Source organism: Rhinoderma darwinii, chromosome 1 (assembly GCF_050947455.1).
Source record: "Rhinoderma darwinii isolate aRhiDar2 chromosome 1, aRhiDar2.hap1, whole genome shotgun sequence".
Classification (NCBI taxonomy): domain Eukaryota; kingdom Metazoa; phylum Chordata; class Amphibia; order Anura; family Rhinodermatidae; genus Rhinoderma; species Rhinoderma darwinii.
Window position 1 is genome coordinate 371,406,898 of NC_134687.1, and position 23,187 is coordinate 371,430,084.

Consider the following 23,187-nt stretch of genomic DNA (forward strand, 5'->3'; position numbering starts at 1 on the left):
AGACTATGAATGCAATCCTTGTGCCATCGGAAGGAAGTGCTCTGGCATGTAGACTGAAGGGGATCTGGCACTGGTTCAGAAATCCCCTGCAAGTCCTCATGTCTCCAGGTGCTGTGGCGACTGCAGCTTGCAATGGCGTTGACTACCAGGAGGAGTTGGTCCTGTCGTGACCGAAGGTCTCGCATATCTGCCTGCATGGCTTGTGATGTCATCATGGTCTGGGGTTGACCAGCGGGGTCTATGGCCTGAGCGTACTGTCACGATCCGTGGGTATGTGGAATCGCTAGGCCGCAGCGGAGTAGCAGCTGGCCAAACAACAGTCCTAGTACAAGAGTACCTTAGATAGTCCAGACAGTAGCGGAGGCTTAGGCACAGATAAACTTAAAGGCAGATGACGCCACACGTGTCGGATGATAGCAGGCGTGACATATGCCACAACACGACTCCAACTCTCTAAGGCTCAGGAACAAACACGGCACGGGACACAGAATACAGGTAGCAGGGCACGGGAACAATGGGAACAGGATAAGACTAAGGAAACATTTGCTAAGGCTAACATTGGTAAACACAACAATGCTCAGACAAGGAGTAGAGGGGCAGAGCCCTTTTTGTAGTCCAGGGTGATCATGGGCGGATTGGTGATTTTTTACAAGTACGCGCTGGCCCTTTAAGGCCGGGCGCGAGTGCGCACGCGCACCCTACGGGACACAGCAAAGTGGTGCGGAAATCAGTGCTGGCTCCCTAGGAGGGAGACGCTGGCCTGCATTTACAAGTCCATGGCTGCGGCCGTCGTGGGGCAAGTCAGGGCGACGGTCCGTGGACGTTATACGTGTTGTTCATAGAATGTATCACTTGCATTAGTCCCTATGCAATGAGGCTTAAAATCTAATTTTCTTATCCTTCCTTCACATACTCGATCATGCTAGTAATACAAAACAGTAGGACAAGTATTTACATAACAAGTTTCTATTTAATAAAAAATTCTAATAATTCTTATGTATGGATGATCCATTTTTACCAATGGTTTACAATGATAAAGAATTACTACATGCAAAAAGGCCTTTATACACACAGGCTAACTTTATTAATAATCTAAAGGGATCCTTTATTATTTAATGCTGGCTTAAAGTAAAGGTCTACTAATAATTTATACCGATATCTCGCTTACAAAGTTACATATGAATTTAGAGGGCGTTGAGAATGTGAAGAAAAGTAGACATTATCCACACATATGAAGCACACCAGTGTAGGAAAAGCAAGAGCACATTTGATCAAATTTTTTGGGCTGTAATCTGCACACTGAATGCAAATATTGCATAGCAAGTAGAACATGAGCATTATTAATACCCTGCTGTGTGTGTGCCTTCACAATGCAGTGTTTTCAATCTTTAGTACACTGGGAAAAGCAGAAACATTATTATGTTAACGTTGCTTACAGCACAAATGTTCAGCGCTAGTGTGTCATGTCTTCGTTTCATCTCCTACAAGAAAAATGGTATTTCTTAAGGGGTTTATCCCACGAAAAGTATTGTTTGAAAAATAATAGATCGGCAACGTCTCGGCGCTGTGCATTGATCTATCAGTAAAACGGACCATTATTTCTGCCTATGGCTTTTCTCTTTTTGTCAGAGCAAAATTGGAGCATACACAGTTCTATTCTCCTCTGACAAGCCGGAAAGGGTCTTCATTGGCGCTGTTGGTGTCTGTCAGCAGTGGCTCTAACATGGCGGAGAGGGACAGCCTAACTCACTTTCGGCTTCTAAAAGGCGTTGTTACAATAAGTCTGACCACGCAGCACTCCTGGGAGAAGCAGCGCCGGAAGGGTCACATGGTGCGGATCTGCTGCCCGCCCACATAACAGGAACGAAGCTGAGATGGATACTCACACTCCAGACACTTCGGTAAAGTTTGCTGTCAGCATGCTGTCATTCACAGCGTGATCTCGCGAGATTACGCTGTGCAGCGATTAAGTCCTACAGAAACTTTACCGAGGTGTCGGGAGTGTGAATAGACATCGCGTCCTGGCTGGAGGCAATGTCTATGCACTCCTAAGACACTTCAGTTAAGTTACTCTGGGTGTATGTGACAGCACAGCGTGATCTCGCAAGATCACGCTGTGCTGAGTACAAATGGACATGAATGGAGAGAAGTGTATGACGCCCAGTTTGTAAAAAGTAAAAACACGTCCAGTTGTCTATTAAGAAAGTAATTAGCATAAATCTAAAATTGCTCTATAACTTGGTAAAAAATTATCGTTTTTCAAAATAAAAAACACTGTTGTTATCTACATTACAGCGCCAATCACATTAGGTAGGAGATAGGGCACTTATAATGTGGTGACAGAGCCTCTTTAATGCCTAGAGTTCTTTTTTACTTATTTCGTGGAAAGGCCCCTTTGGGCCCCCTGCACACGCTGCAGATCTTCTTGCAGATTTTGTGCTTGCTGCAGAAACAACCCCATTCAGATGAATTAAACTAATTTTCTGTCGCAGCAATTTCATCAACTAAATCTGCCGCGTGTGCAGGGGGCCTTAAAGGGGTTCTCCGGTCATTTTTTATTGAGGACCTATCCTTAGGGTAGGCTATCAGTATCAGATTGGTGGGGGTCTGAATCCCGGAAACCCCACTGATCAGCTGATTAATGGGGCTGCGGAATTCATAGTCGCAGCCCTTCAAGTAAATGGGATTGAGCTGCAATCCCAGGAAAGACCGCTACGGATGTGTATAGCGCTGTGCCTGCTAAACACTGAAGAGGCCACGGTGACGAACGCTATATATATACACCACCGTTCAAAAGTTTAGGGTCACTTAGAAATTTCCTTCTTTTTGCAAGAAAAGCACAGTTTTTTTCAATAAAGATAACATTAAATTAATCAGAAATACACTCCATACATTGTTAATGTGTTAAATGACTATTCTAGCTGCAAACGTCTGGTTTTTAATGCAATATCTACATAGGTGTATAGAGGCCCATTTCCAGCAACCATCACTCCAGTGTTCTAATGGTACATTGTGTTTGCTAACTGTGTTAGAAGGCTAATGGATGATTAAAAAACACTTGAAAACCCTTGTGCAATTATGTTAGCTGTTTAGAGGAGCTATAAAACTGACCTTCCTTTGAGCTAGTTGAGAATCTGGAGCATTACATTTTTGGGTTCGATTAAACTCTCAAAATGGCTAGAAAAAGAGAGCTTTCTTGTGAAACTCGACAGTCTATTCTTGTTCTTAGAAATGAAGGCTATTCCATGCGAGAAATTGCCAAGAAACTGAAGATTTCCTACAACGGTGTGTACTACTCCCTTCAGAGGACAGCACAAACAGGCTCTAACCAGAGTAGAAAGAGAAGTGGGAGGCCCCACTGCACAACTGAGCAACAGGACAAGTACATTAGAGTCTCTAGTTTGAGAAATAGACGCCTCACAGGTCCTCAACTGGCAGCTTCATTAAATAGTACCCGCAAAAAGTGGCCAGCGCAGTCACCAGATCTCAACCCCATAGAGCTGTTGTGGGAGCAGCTTGACCGTATGGTACGCAAGAAGTGCCCATCAAGCCAATCCAACTTGTGGGAGGGGCTTCTGGAAGCATGGGGTGAAATTTCTCCCGATTACCTCAGCAAATTAACAGCTAGAATGCCAAAGGTCTGCAATGCTGTAATTGCTGCAAATGGAGCATTCTTTGACGAAAGCAAAGTTTGAAGGAGAAAATTATTATTTCAAATAAAAATCATTATTTCTAACCTTGTCAATGTCTTAGCTATATTTTCTAGTTATTTTGCAACTCATTTGATAAATATAAGTGTGAGTTTTCATGGAAAACACAAAATTGTCTGGGTGACCCCAAACTTTTGAACGGTAGTGTAGATATATACATGTATGTATGTATATATATATATATATATATATATACTGTATATATACATATATACACATATACTGCTTTTTATTAAGAGAGGATACAAAGGAACACCTTTCGACTCTTGCATTCATGTAGCATATGTCCAAACATCAGTTATTTTCTAGAAGAACAAATAGTACTGTGGTGTCAGAGTGAAGGAAACATGGGCTACTGACTAGGCTTCCTGTTCATCATACACTTATAATGTGGTGACAGAGCCTCTTTAACATAAGTAATCCACTCAGACAGATAAAATAGATAATAAAGTAGGGGTCTCTATCCCTTGGCAAATACCAGCAGATAGGTCTTCGTTCTAGCTTCATAACTTTATGAAGATGACCAACCTCTTAAATATAACAAGTAGATTATGTTTTTGTTTTTTCAGAACCCTTAATGTGCAATGATTGGTATATATATCGATACTGTACAGTAAGCTGAATCAATGAAGACATAGTAGATTGTATTTTATCAAGACAGATCAATGTGGACAGGGGGTAGAGATAGATGTACTAAGCAGAGACATTTCATTTCCTTCAATAGCGGCCAGATCTGATTGTTCTCATTTCGCTCCACCAGCAAGTCACCTGGGCTCAGACACATTGCTTCCCGAATTTAATCTATGTCTGATGAGTCCATTCGGTTTCTTATTATTGTTTGTAGCTACAAAACGTGTATTATTGAGTTGTAACCTTGCAATCCGCCATTGTAATTGCAAAGAGCGAGCTTTTATAATGATTTTTTACATTGGAAATACATACTATAGCTCTATATGCACTTATCACTGTAGGTTATTACCTGTTATCAGTCTTATTTTTAAATATTATAAAAGAACCAAGCCTAAAGGGCACAATGCAAGTGCAACATGAACAACAAGGTACACATGAAGAAACCACATCATATGGTGAACCTCAAATTGTTCATTACTTCATGACTGTGATGTTTTTTTTTATATAAATTCTTTATTTAACCGTTTTTCAAATTTGTAAGAAAAAAATAAAGGAAATGTTGCGAATTCCCACAGCAGGAGGGACACAAATAAAATATAGGGGGGGAGGGAGAGGAAACACAGGCCCAATTTATTGTATTATAAACATACAAATGCAACAATTCAATATCAGTATAGGCTTCATGCACACGACCGTGCTCGTAATTACGAGCACGGCCGGCCGCGGGCAGCCGGCTGCTGTTGCGAGCCGTGCTGTCATTATAAAGTATAGCAGCACGGCCCGTAAAATAGAACATGTTCTATTTTTTTAACGGCACGGGCACCTTCCCGTGAGAAAACGGGAAGGTGCCCGTGGGTAACAGAAGTCTATGAGCCCGTTATTGCGGGTCGTAATTACGACCCGCAATAACGGGTGTTTTTACGGTCGTGTGCATGAGGCCTAAGGGAAAGAAGAGAATTTAAAAAAAGGGAGAGGGAAGAAACGGACTCCACCCCTGCAGGCACGGAGCTACACCACAATGAAGGACGTGAATGTCTTTTTGAGTGACTTTGGTGGTGCTCAGTTTGTTGCTATTCATTCCAGATCATATACTTCTATTTAAACATCTTTTGATCAAGTTACACACACACACACATCAGTAAATAGGTAGCACTCCTAAAGGCTTATGGTGAAAAAAGAGGGTGCTTTATTGACCCCAAAAGTGCAACGTTTCACCAACGTCACACTTTTGGGGTCAATAAAGCACCCTCTTTTTTTTCACCATAAGCCTTTGTGAGTGCTGCCTATTTACTGCTTTTTGTCTAGAGGGACAGTTCCCTAAGGCTTGCACCCCTTCCCGTTTAAGCCTGTGTTGCTGGTTTCTATTTTTGTATCTATCTATCTATCTATCTATCTATCTATCTATCTATCTATCTATCTATCTATCTATCTATCTAATCTATCTATCTCATATCTATCTATCTATCTATCTATCTATCTATCTATCTATCTATCTATCTATGTAGCTATCTATCTCATATCTATCTATCTATCTATCTATCTATCTATCTATCTATCACCTATCTATCTATCTATCTATCTATCTATCTATCTATCTATCTATCTATCTATCTATCTATCTATCTATCTATCTATCTATCTATCTATCTATCTCATATCTATCTATCTATCTATCTCATATATATCTATCTCATATCTATCTATCTATCTATCTATCTCATATCTATCTCATATCTATCTATCTATCTATCTATCTATCTATCTATCTATCTATCTATCTATCTATCTATCTATCTATCTATCTATCTATCTATCTATCTATCTATGTAGCTATCTCTCTATCTATCTATCTATGTAGCTATCTCTCTATCTATCTATCTATCTATCTATCTATCTATCTATCTATCTATCTATCTATCTATCTATCTATCTATCTATCTATCTATCTATCTATCTATCTATCTATCTATCTATCGCATATCTATCTATATGTTATGGAAATAATTGCACCTTATAGCCAAAATCCTAATAAAATGCCTTACTTTATTATACAGTATATCAATACGTATAAAAATGTATAATACAATATGGCTAGGAAATGGTGACTATGAACACAAGGATAACAAATCACCACAGGCAGAATGATGTATATATGAGCTGTTCTGCATATGTGCTGTGTTCCAAACAAATGTCCAAAGCCATGCACCTGTGTACCTATTAACCTGTTACTATCTAGAGAAACCAACTATGCCCAGACAGATACATATACCAATAAGTAAATATTTTTGGCGACTTTCAGTTAAAAAATGTCACCTGTGGTAGGCATGGCGTTTCACATAGCAATATCCCCTCTATCCTGGAGACTGGTGCATGTGTACCAGTCTCTGAGAATAGAGAAGATTTCCCTTGGGCACACTCTTTTGATATTAACCATAGTTATCTTGTATAGTCAACATTCATGCTGGTGGAAAAAGTCTATTTCCAGTTATCATTTTATTGAAAGCACATGGAGGCTGACATATTGATAAGAACACCCAGGTTTCCAATTGTAGGAAAACACATACTTCAGGTTATATGTCAAGGTCCATGACAAAGTACCTGAAGATCACCAATTTGCACACTTTTTTAGAGTCCTAAAATACTCACTTTCGCAACGTTTGGCGCCCAGATTTAATATGACCATGCCATACCCATGTAGGTAGGTTAAGTTTATTATTTCAATGACTTATTTTGCAACCATCATGTATTCTTTGATGTAAATACACTTTTAAAGTGCAAAACCAAACACGTAGAAATCTAACCAAGGCTTTTAGCAGTATAGAATAAAACAATCGTGTTAGTGTGTCCTTCTCATTCTGTACACAGTACTTTTCTAGGCCTTGGCAAAAAACATATTGTTTTTCTCAGCTTTTTGTGCTTTTCTGATAAACATAACACTCTAGTTATTATGACTCATTCATAATGATCACTCTGTTCTGATGTAAAGACCTGTCTCATGTTCCTTTATGAAAATTAGATGCAAATTTGGCCATATCCATATTTGAATGGTTTCTAATTTGAATAACAAACATTCAGCACAGGAATATATTGAGCATATTCTTATGATGAAAGAATTCTGGTTACATGCACTGTACTTCACAGAACTGTACTCGTCACATGTCTGTAGATATACAGCAACCATTCCCTTTTATTATAGCACTTGTACTTTTATAAACAATACATAACATGGCAGCTGGAACACCAACGCCTATGTTTACAAAGCTTATCAACAGCCATGTAGATGATACCAGGCACACCCAAGCAGACACCATGTTAGGCCTCATGCACACGACTGTAGTGTTTTTACTGTCCGCAAGTACGGATCTGCAAGTCATCTGCATATCTGACACGCTGTCCGCAAATACGGTCCATCCATATTTACAGATCCGCTAAAAAAGGGAGGCTACAAATGATATCACCAACATGTCCGAACCCCTTGAAAAGGACACATAATCGATCAGGCGCCATTTTCTTGGGGAATCCCCTGCCGATGCATAGCAACGCTTCGGCAATTACGGACGGATGGATGGATGGATGGATAGATAGATATGAGAGATAGATATGATAGATAGATAGATAGATAGATAGATAGATAGATAGATAGATAGATAGATAGATATGAGATAGATAGATAGATAGATAGATAGATAGATAGATAGATAGATAGATAGATAGATAGATAGATAGATATGAGATAGATAGATAGATAGATAGATATGAGATAGATAGATAGATAGATAGATAGATAGATAGATAGATAGATAGATAGATAGATAGATAGATAGATATGAGATAGATAGATAGATAGATAGATAGATAGATAGATAGATAGATAGATAGATAGATATGAGATAGATAGATAGATAGATATGAGATAGATAGATAGATAGATATGAGATAGATAGATAGATAGATAGATAGATAGATAGATAGATAGATAGATAGATATGAGATAGATAGATAGATAGATAGATAGATAGATAGATAGATAGATAGATAGATATGAGATAGATAGATAGATAGATAGATAGATAGATAGATAGATAGATAGATAGATAGATAGATAGATAGATAGATAGATAGATAGATAGATAGATAGATATGAGATAGATAGATAGATAGATAGATAGATAGATAGATAGATAGATAGATAGATAGATAGATAGATAGATAGATAGATATGAGATAGATAGATAGATAGATATGAGATAGATAGATAGATAGATAGATAGATAGATAGATAGATAGATAGATAGATAGATAGATAGATAGATAGATAGATAGATATGAGATAGATAGATAGATAGATAGATAGATAGATATGAGATAGATAGATAGATAGATAGATAGATAGATAGATAGATAGATAGATAGATAGATATGAGATAGATAGATAGATAGATATGAGATAGATAGATAGATAGATAGATAGATAGATAGATAGATAGATAGATAGATATGAGATAGATAGATAGATAGATAGATAGATAGATAGATAGATATGAGATAGATAGATAGATAGATAGATAGATAGATAGATAGATATGAGATAGATAGATAGATAGATAGATAGATAGATAGATATGAGATAGATAGATAGATAGATAGATAGATAGATAGATAGATAGATAGATAGATAGATAGATAGATATCACAGAGATACACAGCACCTGGGTCTCTGACTCAAACATACCATGACAGATTAAATGGAAGACCATGTTATCAGTTATTTCCATAAATGTGAACAGAAGGGGAGTATACACATGTCACATTTCTCGCATATTTATTATCATGATATTGGAAGTGTGTGTGTGTGTGTGTGTGTGTGTGTGTGTGTGTGTGTGTGCGTGCACACTGGCACTTCATTGCTCAGTTTTTCTACGTTCCATGTAGCATCTATTCCTTGAAACAAATGTCACTGATAAAAGAAACACAACATCTTGTGTTTGTCTTGCCTATGATAAGACATGAAAGTTCTTAGTATTATAGACGTGCACACCCATTTTATCATACTGTTACAGAATGCTGCTGCTGCTGCTGTTATTACTTAGTACTCCTGACTCTTTTTTTTTTTTTGCACTTGTAGTGGTCATTAGGACTCTAGGTTAATGTGGATCCTTGAATGACAGTGACAGTGGGCCCCCTGTCTATCCGGCCCCCCTAGACCCATTCATTGTCCCATGGCCATTCAGTGCAGCCAACATGTTTGGAGGTGACTCCGGAGATACCTGCAGAGTGTTTTTACATATTCTGGAGGCAGTGTCCTCTATTGATGAAGTCTAGTGCTGTGACTACCTCCTCTGCGGACTCTTTTTACCATAGCGCTGGGCAGTGTGCATCACATTTTATTTAGTGGATTACAGAGCAACTTCATCATCACAGCTTTGCCAGTTGCTAACGCTGGTCCTGGTGGTGATCTTACAATAGAGTCTTCATGGGGTTTTCCCATCTGAGACATTTATGGTATTTATAAGTAACTATATATATATATATATATATATATATATATATATATATATATATATATATATATATACAGTATATGTGTCATAAACGTCAGATAGATGCGGGTCCCACCTGTCTCTGGAACGGGCCCCCTTAAATCCTGTGCTAGCTTTCTGTGTTCCTGCTGACGCTTGTGATTTCCGACCACGCTGAGTTACGCTGTTTCTGTAAGTCCGATAGAAGTAAATGGTAGTTACAGAAACAGCGTAACTCGCATGCTACACTGCTTCCGTAACTGCCATTCACTACTATGGGACTTACGCTGTTTTCTTCTTCATGGTCGGAAATCACACGTGTCAGCCGGAGCACAGAGAGGTGGAACGGGGTTAAGGGGGCACGTTCCAGAGACATTCATGACATATCTTTAATCCCTTTAACTTATCTATGTAACCATTAGATATTTCTAATGACAAGGCCTTAGGCTTCGTTCATATCTGCGTCAGAGTCCCATTCTGACTTTCCATCGAAGCTTCCCGTCAGAACGGAACCCTGACTGAAACAAATGGAAACCATAGGTTTCCGTTTACATCACCATTGATTTCACTGATGACGGATCCGGTGCAAATGATTTCCGTTTGTCTCAGTTGTGCAAGGGTTCCGTCGTTTTGACTGAATCAATACCGTAGTCGACTACAAGGTGAACAGGGTTCTGTTAGAACATCCTTCTTTATTTTATTTTGACCTTTTACAACGCTTGGTATATAAGGCGAATAAAATAGTAAAGGGTACATTTTTGTCAGTTCCCCTATAACTGTATTCTTGATGACTGAGTCTAAATAGACAAAAACATCATTTCTATACATTTCTTGCTGCAAAAAAAATCTTATATAAATCTTTGGTTAACAGATTACTGAGCCATGTACTTGTCCTCTGCAACCATTATTGAATATTTTGTCTATTTTAACAGGTGTTAGAAAGTTTCAAGATTATGGACTACAGCCTGCTACTTGGAGTTCATGTACTTGACCGTCCACCCAAAGAAAAAGAGGGAGAGACTTCTCAGTACTCAATAGACAATAAACGTCCATCAGTACAGAAAGTCCTCTATTCCACAGCCTTGGAGTCTATACAGGGTCCTGGGAAGGCAGTTGATGCTGTCACAAAGGAGAACACGTAAGTCATTATTTATTATTAATGAACAAACATTTGGGGCAAGGTTCATCTGGGAGGCAGAAAAAACCTGCGGCACTCGTTTCCGAGCGTTTATCACAGCGTTTTTTGGCCGCAGTCCTTGCGTTACCTTCAATGGCTGTGGGCGAAAAAGGCAGCGAAAAGCGCAGGCAGGTCAAAATCTGCCTCAAAATTCTTGAAGGAACTCTGAGGCCCTGTTCACACTGAGTTTTTTTGACAAGTTTTTTTACGCGGAAACCGCGCTGCAACACTCCTCAAAAACCGCCCTAAAATGCCTCCCATTGATTCCAATGGGAGTTGGACGAGTTTTTTTACCGTGAGTAAAAAAAACGCGTCGCGGTAAAAAGAAGCGTCATGACCCATCTTGAGGCGGTTTCCGCCTCCAAAACCCCATTTCAATGAGTCAGAAAGAGGAAAAAAACACCTTGACGAGTGTTTTGACGAGTTTTTGTCAAACCACTGTGCAAAAACTGTCTGGAGCAGTTTTTGCAGGAGAAATTTTCCTCCTGCAAAAAACTCAGTGTGAACACAGCCTGAGGCAGATTTTTTCTGCCTGCAAAAAACTCTGTGAACAAGGTCTAAGGCCTCATGCACACGACCGTGCTCGTAATTACGACTCGTAATTACGAGCACGGCCGGCCACGGGCAGCCGGCCGCTTTTGCGAGCCGTGCTCCCATTATAAAGTATAGCAGCGCGGCCCGTAAAATGAAAAAATAGAACATGTTCTATTTTTTTAACGGCACGGGCACCTTCCCGTGAGAAAACGGGAAGGTACCCGTGACTAACAGAAGTCTATGGGCCCGTTATTGCGGGTCGTAATTACGACCCGCAATAACGGGTGTTTTTACGGTCGTGTGCATGAGGCCTAAGACTGGGTTCACACTGAGTTTTTTGCAGGAGGAAAATCTGCCTCAAAATTCTGTTTGGATGTTTGAGGCAGATTTTCCTCTGCCTGCATTCGATTTTCACTGCCTTTTTTCGCCTGCGGCCATTGAGCGCCGCGGGCACAAAACGCAGCGAAGTACGCTTTCTCTGCCTCCCATTGATGTCAATGGGAGGTCAAAGGCGTAAACGCCCCAAGATAGGGCATGTCCCTTCTTTTTCGGCTCGCGGGAAAAAAACGCCTCCGCCTCCCATTGAAATCAATGGGAGGCATTTTCAGAAGTTTTTTGGCGCGTTTTCCGACGTGGTTTCAGCGTAAAAAAAAACGTGTAAAAAAACTCAGTGCGAACTGGCCCTGACAGTCACAATCGCTTAAAAAAGCTTTTTACAATAACCATGTACAAATCACAACAACTATTTAAATCGCCACCTCTCTTGCACTGAGATGGCCATCCTTCTCTGAAATGTCTAGCTAAACTGGGCATAAGATGATATCCCATCCTGGACATGTGACCGTGACAGCCAATCACTGGCCTTAGCAGTGATCCCCTGTCCCAGACTGACATCACCGCTGTGATCAGGGATTGGCTGCCGCAGTCACATGTCTAGGACAGGTTCTCTCATCATGCTACCCAGTCCAATGAGTCTCGGTTGTAGGAGAATGGCACCATCAGCACGGGAAAGGCAGTGATTTTATCTGGGACTATCTGATCTGTGGAAAGCCCTTTTAAGGCTAACCGTTTGGCAAGCTAATATGACAACCTAATGTTCTCAATTGACTTCTTAAATAGGATGGGTGGAATCCCTGCAAAGAACCATAAGGGAGAGAGAATGCTGCTCTTTATGGGAATTATCGATATTCTCCAGTCCTACAGGTAAATAACCCGCTTGTCTGTTGAAATGTCACATTTTTCTTTGCTGTAATTATGTTGTGTTTATATCATCATCAAATGTCATAATAGTTCTTTCTGCTTGTAGCAAGCCATACAATGAGTGGTGAAAAGTATGCAATATATGAATTGTCTTCAATTTTAATGAATTTGATATCATTTATTGTTACGTCTTTAGGTTGATAAAGAAGTTGGAACATTCTTGGAAAGCATTAGTTTATGATGGGGTGAGTTTTTGCTATTTCAAAAAGATTTATTGAAATATTAAAGGGGTTGTCTGGTGGGGACCCCCTCTATAAGTAGTTGGCCAGAATCCAGTGAACTGTCCCTATTGATTTTGATGGGAGCTGCGCAATGCATTAAGTGTCTGTTCACATTTGCATTGGATACTCCATCCGAAGCCTCTGTATCAAATTCTGTCATATTTGAAGGGAGCAATAGCGCTGAATGCAGTACTATTCTTCCCATCAAAATGACGAACACCACGACAGAGTCTCTAACAGACGCTGTTTGTATTTGTTATAAACATAAGTCTTGACGCAGATGTAAACAGAGCCTTACATTGGGGATTTCCTGGCAATAGCAGCTGGTTGTGGGACCACTGACAATCAGTTTATAAATCATTGTAATTTATAATCCGATTTTGTCCTTATCAGCTATATCACAGCGGCTTCCCCAGCAAAAACAGCTAATCGCGAGGGGTTAAAGAAGCCGGACTGGGAGCGATCAGCTGCTCGCCATATTGTCTTATTAAAGTGGTTTTCCACATTCTGACAACTGATGGCCTATCCACCGGATAGGTCATCAGTATATGATTGGTGCACATCCGACACCTTGCCCCAAAACCAATCCCCCACTCCGGCTGCCTCCGGGCACCGGATGTTTTGAACAGTATGCAGTAGCTGGAGCCGGAAGCAGATGGCTCCCACCACTGCATAGTGGCTGTTCGGCAGAACTGCAGCTCTGCTCCTAATCGCTTAAATAGAAGCAGAGCTGCAGCTCGGCCACTATTCTTTGACAGGAGCCATCTGCTTCCGGCAATATTGTCCAGTGCCCGGAGGCAGCTGCAGCAGCTGATAGGTGCGGGGATCGGGTATCGAACCTGCACTGATCATATACTAATGACCTATCCGGTGGATGGTCATCAGTTGTCAGAAAGTGGAAAACCCCTTTAAGAGGGGTTGTCTTCATGAGAACTCCTTTAAGGAAATCTTTAATATATGACATGTTGTGGTTCCCAGGGACTGGATTGGAGAAATAATGTTCTGTATCATGAATGCAAGTACAGGGAAATCTCTCCAAAAGACCACCCCTTTATCCAGACCAGTATACTAGTGACAGATTTTTTGTTCCATCATATAGTATGCATACTCACCATCTTCTTTGAGAGGATCATCCTATAGAAGACCATTATTTAATGCAATTTTGGGTAGTTGTTTTAGACAGGTTTTACTATATATATGGATGTATGTTGATGTCTAATAGGCTTGGAAGCTTAGACCTAAGCACTGAGGGCATGTGCACACGGTAGCAGGCTTTTACGTCTGAAATGACAGACTGTTTTCAGGAGAAAACAGCTGCCTCGTTTCAGACCTAAATGCTCCTCCTCGTATTTTGCGAGGCGTCTCTGACAGCCGTAAATTTTGAGCTGCTCTTCATTGAGTTCAATGAAGAACGGCTCAAATTACGTCCAAAGAAGTGTCCTGCATATAATGTATATAAGTGTCCTGCATATAATGTATATAAGTGCCCTGCACTTCTTTTGACAAGGCTGTATTTTTACGCGTCGTCGTTTGACAGCTGTTAAACGACGACGCGTAAATGACAGGTCGTCTGCACAATACATCGGCAAACCCTTTCAAATGAATGGGCAGATGTTTGCCGACGTATTGTAGCCCTATTTTCAGACGTAAAACGAGGCATAATACGCCTCTTTTACGTCTGAAAATAGGTCGTGTGAACCCAGCCTTAGTATTATAATATTGAAACTTGAAGGAATAAATAGCCCAGAGCATTCAATTATACGGTAGACATGAGCAAATTTGCTCTTCATACACACCTTGTATGAGAACATACTCTGTAGATGTTAGGGGTGGTTGCCTTTTAATGGGTTTGAATCTAAGCTGATAACAGAAATGCAGTTTCCATTATGTTTGGCCATTTTATAAAGCTATTATGAATCTTTGGAACATATTTTATATTTAGACAGATCTTAATAAAGTCATTCATGGGTCAAAACAGGGCACAGTCTTACAAGCCAATATAAAATTGTCTTCTTCTTGCTGGGCAGATGGGCTTTATCCCCCCCATTAAATCAGTGCACTGGATTTACTTTATCAAAATCCCCCAGGGAGCTGAGCGAAAATCTTGTATAACAGGATTTGCTTTCACAAGAATTTAATTGGGGGGGAAACTGTTCTCATGGGCTTATCAGAGGAATTTGCATTAGCAGGATTTACTGTTTTATAACATGAATGCTTGTTATTTTCTTTCTAGGACACAGTGTCAGTCCACAGGCCAGGTTTTTATGCAGATAGATTTTTGAAGTTTATGAACTCCAGGGTCTTCAAGAAAGTCCAAGGTAAAAAAAAAAAAAAATAGAAACTATGGTAGTTGCTGTGTTCTTAGGTCCAAAAAGTCAGTGTTTTATACAATATCTGTGGGAGATCTTAAATGGACGGTGAAGCAATCATAACTTGCACATACTTTTCTTTCTTCCTTCTATGTTCTTACCAGAACTATTATTTGTAATATTGTTGCCCATAGACACATTCAGTGGAGAAACAATTTAAAAACATATGTAAACATATTACACCGATTTTTCCTTTACGTACAACGAAAATTTTTTGTCCAATTTGGTGAAGTTTAATAATGAGAAATATGTGCCATAGAAAGCGAAAAACAAATGTTATCAATAACCAAAGGATCAGGTATCTATTGAAATTGTTTTCTAACATGTTGGTGAAGCATTCCACCAGATTTTCATTTGTCAGTTTCAGTGCAAAAATATTCAACATGTAATAGGAATCAAAATGATTATGGAGTGAACGTTAGAAAAAAAAACAAAAAACGGATTTATCGGATTAGTTTATAGCATGCAGTCTTTGTCAAATCTGACTCAAGATCTGCTTTCTGGAGCACTTTTACCTTTTGTATCACAGCATTAAGCCCTAGGCCTCATATACAAGACAGCCATGCGGCGGCACACAGAGTGGATTCATACTACAGAGCCATAGGAACTCTTTGTGCTGCAGTATGCTGCCTAGGGGAACTCTAGAGAATGCCTTCTATGAGAAAATACCCCCGTAATATGGTCTTTTCTCTCGGATTCCATATGGAGCCATACGATTGTGTGCATGGGGCCTTCAGGGTCTATCAAGTTTGCATATCTGAATACTTGTTAGCAATTTTACTGTATTTCTTCTGCTCCCCACATAAATGAAGTCTAGCTCACAGTAGTGTAAAGATGTGCACCCCATTGCTGATGTCCTAGGAAAATGTGTTCCTTATAGATTATCATTCGTCAAATGAAATGGAAGCAAACCAGATAAACACATGTTCCTCATGACAGCTTATGCCAACTTTATTGTTAGCATATGCCAGTCAGTCTAATATTTAAGCCTCGATTATTATATTACCATCAATAAATAAATATCTATTGCAAGGTAGGTCACTAACCATGAGTATTATCTATAAGAGTCCTCTGATATATATATATATATATATATATATATATATATATATATATATATATATATATATCAATACCAAACAATAATTAACTGTTGGTAACATTGGAATTTTATTTTTCAGCAGTAAAGTCTTCACCCTCTAAACGACGGTGCAATTCTATACCAGCTTTGAAGTCTTCATCACAGGAGATACTGTCTGCCAACACACAGGAGTCTTTGGAAGAGAAAGAGAAAAACAAAAAACTGATCGAAGGTCAGAGTTTCGCCAGTCTGGATGAAGAGGGTAAGAAGCATTGAGTGTCACATTACAAAGAGGATGCCAAATTCTAATAATGCCAATAAACAAATTATTTGCTAGAGCAAAACATAAAAAAAAACATTGGGTACCTCCTGGTAGTCACCTTAAATCTACATCTTGAGATCCCGAGGGGAGAAATATTTGACTTTTCTGATTTTTTTCTTAAACCACCTCTGATGAAGAGACCTAAGTAGTTTGGAAAGCTTGGGTTTCGACATCATCATTTCAGTCAGTCATTAATAGGTATCAACTACTGAGGATTTTTCAATTTTCACCTTTGCTAAGGCAGTGATTCCTAACCTTATTACAACTGAGGAACCTGTAAACGACTTTTCCATTTACAGGAAACTTATACTCACATTTTTCCTTAAAAAAAAACTTTGTGTACAGGCAGGGTAAAGTTTTTCACATACAAATGCAAAGGTTTTGGTAGACCACGTAATAGTCAGCAGTTTATTGTGCAAACATCTTTTCACAGAGAGAACCAACTGGTCAAAAAAAGTTAAACATAAAAAATGCAACTTTTACTTCTATCAATTTATTATAAAAAAGACAGGCATTATCCTTTCAAAGGGGTGATAGTTGCGATAAAGGAGCAAACAACTGACCCTAATGTTCCCTAACACGTCACCCCACCAAATCAGAGCACCGCCCCTACTCAAGAGGCGCCCCGACCTCCAACTTAACCCTAGTTGCCATGTTAATGGCCTAACCAACTATAAGTTGAGTGAATCGGGTGTATAGGGGAGGTGGGCTGTAACCGCACAGTGAGAACAGAAACACTGATAAACAAAAAAAAAACAGCAAAAAAGCATTTAGATTGGACCACAATCACTCATCCTAATACAGACTCAGATCACAAAGACATAGACATATACAAAATACATGATAGTATATTGACCTTCGCTGTCCAGAAAATGCTACGAAAAGATAAAGCAAAAAACAACTAAACAGTTCCAGGTTCAGACGCATTTCCCCTGATAGATGACAGGTTCATCAGGAAACCTAACAAGAAACAAAATAAAAATGCTGGAAGCCTTAGCTACTGGATAGACTAGCTAAAGAGCATGGCGGCAAATACACATACAGTGACAAGGGTCCATTACATATTATTACTCACCATCCCTGCCAGGATCAGAGCGCACATGAAGTAATCCTCCCACCGAGGCAATCCCATGTAGGAGTCCTCCACTCTGGATAGAGATCGACGTTACTGCTCATAACAGGCAGGGTAAAGCATTATACTTACATTTTTTGTCCAATATTTATTGACTGCTTTGTCTATGCCAAGCATCTTTGGGCAAACGCAAATCCGTTTGATATTTCTACTGTAAAAGTGAAAGCTCTTACTGCTGCCGTCTTCTGGGAAACCCCAAACCAGATTCCAAAGAACCCTTATTGGAAAACACTGAACTGGTGTTAAGATTACGATTCCCAGAGTATGAAGTAGTGTATTTCAACGTACTTTAGTCACTAATATGTATCTGTTACTTACGTGAAGACAGTAATTTTCTGGCCTGGCTCAATATTAGATGAGAGCACAGTACTAACATGGTAATATTAAGCAACACAAACACACAATATGTATGGCATTTACCCGAGTTTCTTTATCTCCACAGCACTGAATTCAAGGCAGCGGCCTGACCTTGTGCCAAGCACGCAATCCCTATTTGAAGCTGCTTCCTTAGTAACAACGATATCCTCTTCATCATTGTACGTTGATGATCAGTATCACCATGAAGACACAATTCGCTATTCTAGCAGGTAACTTACAATACTTTAATATCCTGATTCTAAACATATGGCAGTATGAAGCAACAGAATATCACCATGATAAACCTCTTTAAAGAGGCTCTGTCACCAGATTATCAAATCCCTATCTCCTATTGAATGTGATGGGCGCTGCAATGTAGATAACAGTAACGTTTTTTTTTTTGTTTTTTTTTTAAACTATCATTTTTGCCCAAGTTATGAGCAATTTAATATTTATGCAAATGAGCTTTTCAATGGGCAACTGGGCGTGTTTTCTCGTTTTACCAACTGGGCGTGTTTTCTGTTTTTACCAACTGGGCGTGTATTGTGTTTTTACCAACTGGGCGTGTATTGTGTTTTTACCAACTGGGCGTGTATTGTGTTTTTACCAACTGGGCGTGTATTGTGTTTTTACCAACTGGGCGTGTATTGTGTTTTTACCAACTGGGCGTGTATTGTGTTTTTACCAACTGGGCGTGTATTGTGTTTTTACCAACTGGGCGTGTATTGTGTTTTTACCAACTGGGCGTGTATTGTGTTTTTACCAACTGGGCGTTGTGAATAGAAGTGTATGACACTGACAAATCAGAATCATACACTTCTCATCGTTCCCACCCAGCTTCTTTCACAGCAGACACAGCGTGACGTCATCCACAGGTCCTTCAACCTTGGCGTCGGACAAAGAAGATACATCGGCTCCAGACATCCAAAAGGTTAATATGCTCGTCTCTAGGGAGTTTGCTATGCTTACCTGCACATGGTGATGCTGCTGCAAATTCAACTGTACTCTCTGACGCCTGGAGCTAATGTGTCTTCTCTCTTCCAACGCCAAGGTTGAAGGACCTGTGGGTGATGTCACGCTGTGTCTGCTGTGAAAGAAGCTGGGTGGGAACGATGAGAAGTGTATGATGCTGATTTGTCAGTGTCATACACTTCTATTCACAACGCCCAGTTGGTAAAAACACAATACACACCCAGTTGGTAAAACGAGAAAACACGCCCAGTTGTCCATTGAAAAGCTAATTTGCATAAATATAAAATTGCTCATAACTTGGGCAAAAATTATCGTTTTTAAAAAAAAAAAAACTTTGCTGTTATCTACATTGCAGCGCCCATCATATTCAATAGGACATAGGGATTTGATAATCTGGTGACAGAGCCTCTTTAAATCAAGTCATCTGGGTGTACTTACTGCAACAGGAGAAGTTTAGACCAGCCAAATGACATATTATATGACTGCCGCTTATCTCTAGGAAACACAGCTTAATAAATCTATGTTGGTTCTATGTTGGATAACTGCATATCCAATTTCAAAGGTAACATCCCCTTTACATTACAATTTATTTACAGCGTAGTCACTGAAAAATATTTAGTAATACGGTAACATTCCTTTAATCCAGCATCAATGGGACCTGACAGGTGCAAGATTATCAACTATTCTGGATTATCAGCTGGTCATAAAAGAGCATATAAAACTCACTGGTAAATGTAGAGAATCTTCATGGACATAAACCAAAATAAAAGGTCAAGACAAAATCTGCTACTTTCAGGCCCTAGTGTCTAAGTGGGCCCAATAGCTCCTCTGCCACACAACAGAACAACAGTACTATAAATGGCATGTAAGTAGGGATGTCACGATACCAGAATTTGGACTTCGATACCGATACTTCGTTTAGTATTGCGATTTCGATACCAATTTCGATACTTTTGCCAACAGTAATAAAAAAAAAATTCTTCCATTTTCTGATGTGAGGCGCGACGTGTGATGAATTTTGAACGCGCCTCACATTAATAGTAATTAATCCCATCATGTTTCTCAGTCATAATGGGTTAATATGTAAGGTACATGATGGGGTTAATTACTATTAATGTGAGGAACAAGGAGGTTAAATTCATCGCACCTCGTGCCCCACATTAATAAGTGAATGAAAGCCGTGTTTATTTTATTTTTTTACAGCGTACACATCATAAATGATGCAAAAAAATTGTTGTGCGCGCCATTACTGAATGTGTGAAGATTTTATGTATTGAGGCTTATTTTAATGTTTATTGTAAAAAACGTGAATGTGTATTTTTTTTAAATTTAACAATACTTTATTTTTAAACTTTAATGTACTGACATATATCAGATATATCCCAGTACATTAGCCTGTGGACAGATAGCACACAGGCAGTTGTTAGGACATACTTGGGTATGTCCTAACAACAAGAAATATGGTAAGACAGCCCTGGGGTCCGTCAATAGACCCTGGGCTGTCTGCCCATATATGGTATGGCCCTCGATCGCGTCACAGGAATTCCCTGTGACGCGATCCAGGGGCATCCCCCCTGCTCATTTTCCCCTGAATGCTGCAGTCAGCTGTGATCGCAGCATTCAGGGGAATAACGGCGGAGATGAGAGGTTTCTCTGATCTCCGCCGTTATAGAGCGGGGCTGCGGCTGTGTAATACAGTCATTGCCCCGCTCCTGACAGGAAGTGCGCGCGCGGTCAGCATGAGGAGATGCTGCCGGCGCTGCACTAATGAGCGGCAGTTCAGGCACTGAACACAGAACATGGGGGTGTTTTGCAGCGCGGCCGCTATGTTCTGTCTTCAGTGCCGCCGCTCATAAGTACAGCGCTGGCCACATCGCATCATCCTGACCGTGCGCACATGTTATCAGGACTCAGGAGCGGGGCTGTGGCTGAATTACACAGCCGCAGCCGCGCTCCCATACAGTCATGTATTACTATACTGAGCTGTGCGGCTGCGCAGCGAAGTATCGAAATACAGGAAATAGCGGTATCGAACCGTTTAGGGATGCACAGTATCGAAACAGTATCGAAGTTTCGATGCACCGTGCATCCCTACATGTAAGGCTCTGTTTCTGAGCTACGTGCGGCATATGTGTCGGAAAAACATTTCCGTAGGTTCCCATTCACTCACGTAAGCCAAAAGAGTGTCCGGTATGTGTCGGGATACTCTTATTTTAGCTGTATAGAATAGCGTAGACTATGCTATTCTACACAAAGGAATACAGTAAAAAACGTATACCCCAATATACTTTTTTTTTACAAAGGAGCCTACTGGCGACATATGCCACTGTATGTCTATTCGGTGGCAAATGTCACAACCTTCCATGGGAGGTATACATCGGGAAATCCACCCGATGTATACCTCTGACAGAAGGCTCAAACATGTGAACAGAGCCTATAGTTGAGAGACTCAGGTTTAAATCTAGTATATGGGGGAATGTCTGTTATTTTTACCTAAATACACTAGTATATACAATGGGGGGATATATTTTCACTGCCATTTCACACGCCAGTCTTAATAATCAATTTGTTGGAGTAAGACGCGACACATTTATAAAGAGGCCAGCGCCTAATGTGTTGCCTCTATACTCACCTCACTGCTCCTCTTTGTTCCACCAAGTTCTCTCAGCAGGCCTGGCTCATACAAGATCCTTACGCCGATCAGTGTCAGGGTCTTATATGCAACGCAGCACTCAACATTCTGAGTGCTGCGTCACATACAATGTCTTGTCTTTCGGCTTCAGGACCTTGTATGAGCCACAGCATCCTGAGGGAACTTGGTGGAACAAAGAGGAGCGGTGAGGTGAGCACCACAGAGTGAAATCTACACCAGCTAAGAACTGGCACAGATTTCCTGTATAATTTACACCAGTTCTCTGGTGTAAATTGTGATAAATTTGTCAGCCCCTGGTGGCCTTGCCCCCTTTTGGGAAGCCACACCATTCCCAAAAGTTGCAATTTTCAATTCAATTTGAGACTTGTGGGGCCTTTTGTGACTTCAAAAAACTGGTGTAGAAAGGTTGATAAATTCTGCCCAATGTCTAAAATAATATGAACATAGAGCTATTGTATGAACGTGAGCAGCTTGTATAGAATGAGTCAGCACCTTATGCCTGAAACCATATTTTCCATTACAATCAATTTTCCCTCTGCACCCTGGGATCCTCCTCTTCACTTAGACCCTAAAGCCAGAATATCCTCTTAAATAAAATAATATTTTTTATCAAGTGCTCTAACCCGTTTGTGAATAATCGACTGTTTTTAAAGCAATGGCATCTGAGTTGGTTATAATTACTAGTTATCTTAAAGACCCCCCCCCCCCTCCCCAAATAAACAAAAGACACTTTGAAATATAAAATCCTGAGTTGTCCTATTCTGTTCAGACGATTATTCTATTCAGCCGTTCCTGAGTTTTTATTCCGCATGGGTAGAAGATACTGGGTTACAATCTCTAATGGTAACATTATAGTGCCACCATTTCACAGGTAATATGACACCTCTTAATAAGTGCATTTTTGTGAAGATAATTTTGGTGTATCAGATATAACCTAGTATTTATATATTCATCTCTTACCATACCCTTGACACATCAAGTCAGATAAGTGCGTATCCCAAATTTTTGAGAATGGAGAAGCTGTCCCTTATCTTCTGTGGAGAGGTGGCCATGCATGTCAGTGATATTAATGGTGGTTAGACAAACCTACAAATGCTCACAATTTTAGGTTTACATAACTGAAATTCATTTCAACAGAAAGTGACCATCTATGTAGCATATCACCCAACCTTAATGGGCTTTTTTAGCATCTGGACACTTCAAAGCACTGGAACCTGTAAAATATTGTAAGATAAAACCTTTGTAATACA

At 39.9% G+C, this 23,187-nt stretch overlaps 1 protein-coding gene across 1 annotated transcript in view; it reads left to right on the forward strand.

Moving 5' to 3' along the window:
- The window catches only part of PIP5K1B (phosphatidylinositol-4-phosphate 5-kinase type 1 beta), a 162,104-nt gene that overhangs the window by 118,705 nt on the left and 20,212 nt on the right, over positions 1-23,187 (forward strand). The window contains exons 8-13 of the mRNA XM_075827851.1: positions 10,792-10,997; positions 12,690-12,773; positions 12,967-13,015; positions 15,285-15,369; positions 16,602-16,763; positions 18,398-18,542. Of these exons, the coding sequence (XP_075683966.1) occupies positions 10,792-10,997; positions 12,690-12,773; positions 12,967-13,015; positions 15,285-15,369; positions 16,602-16,763; positions 18,398-18,542 (731 nt within the window). The remainder of the gene's footprint in view (positions 1-10,791; positions 10,998-12,689; positions 12,774-12,966; positions 13,016-15,284; positions 15,370-16,601; positions 16,764-18,397; positions 18,543-23,187) is intronic.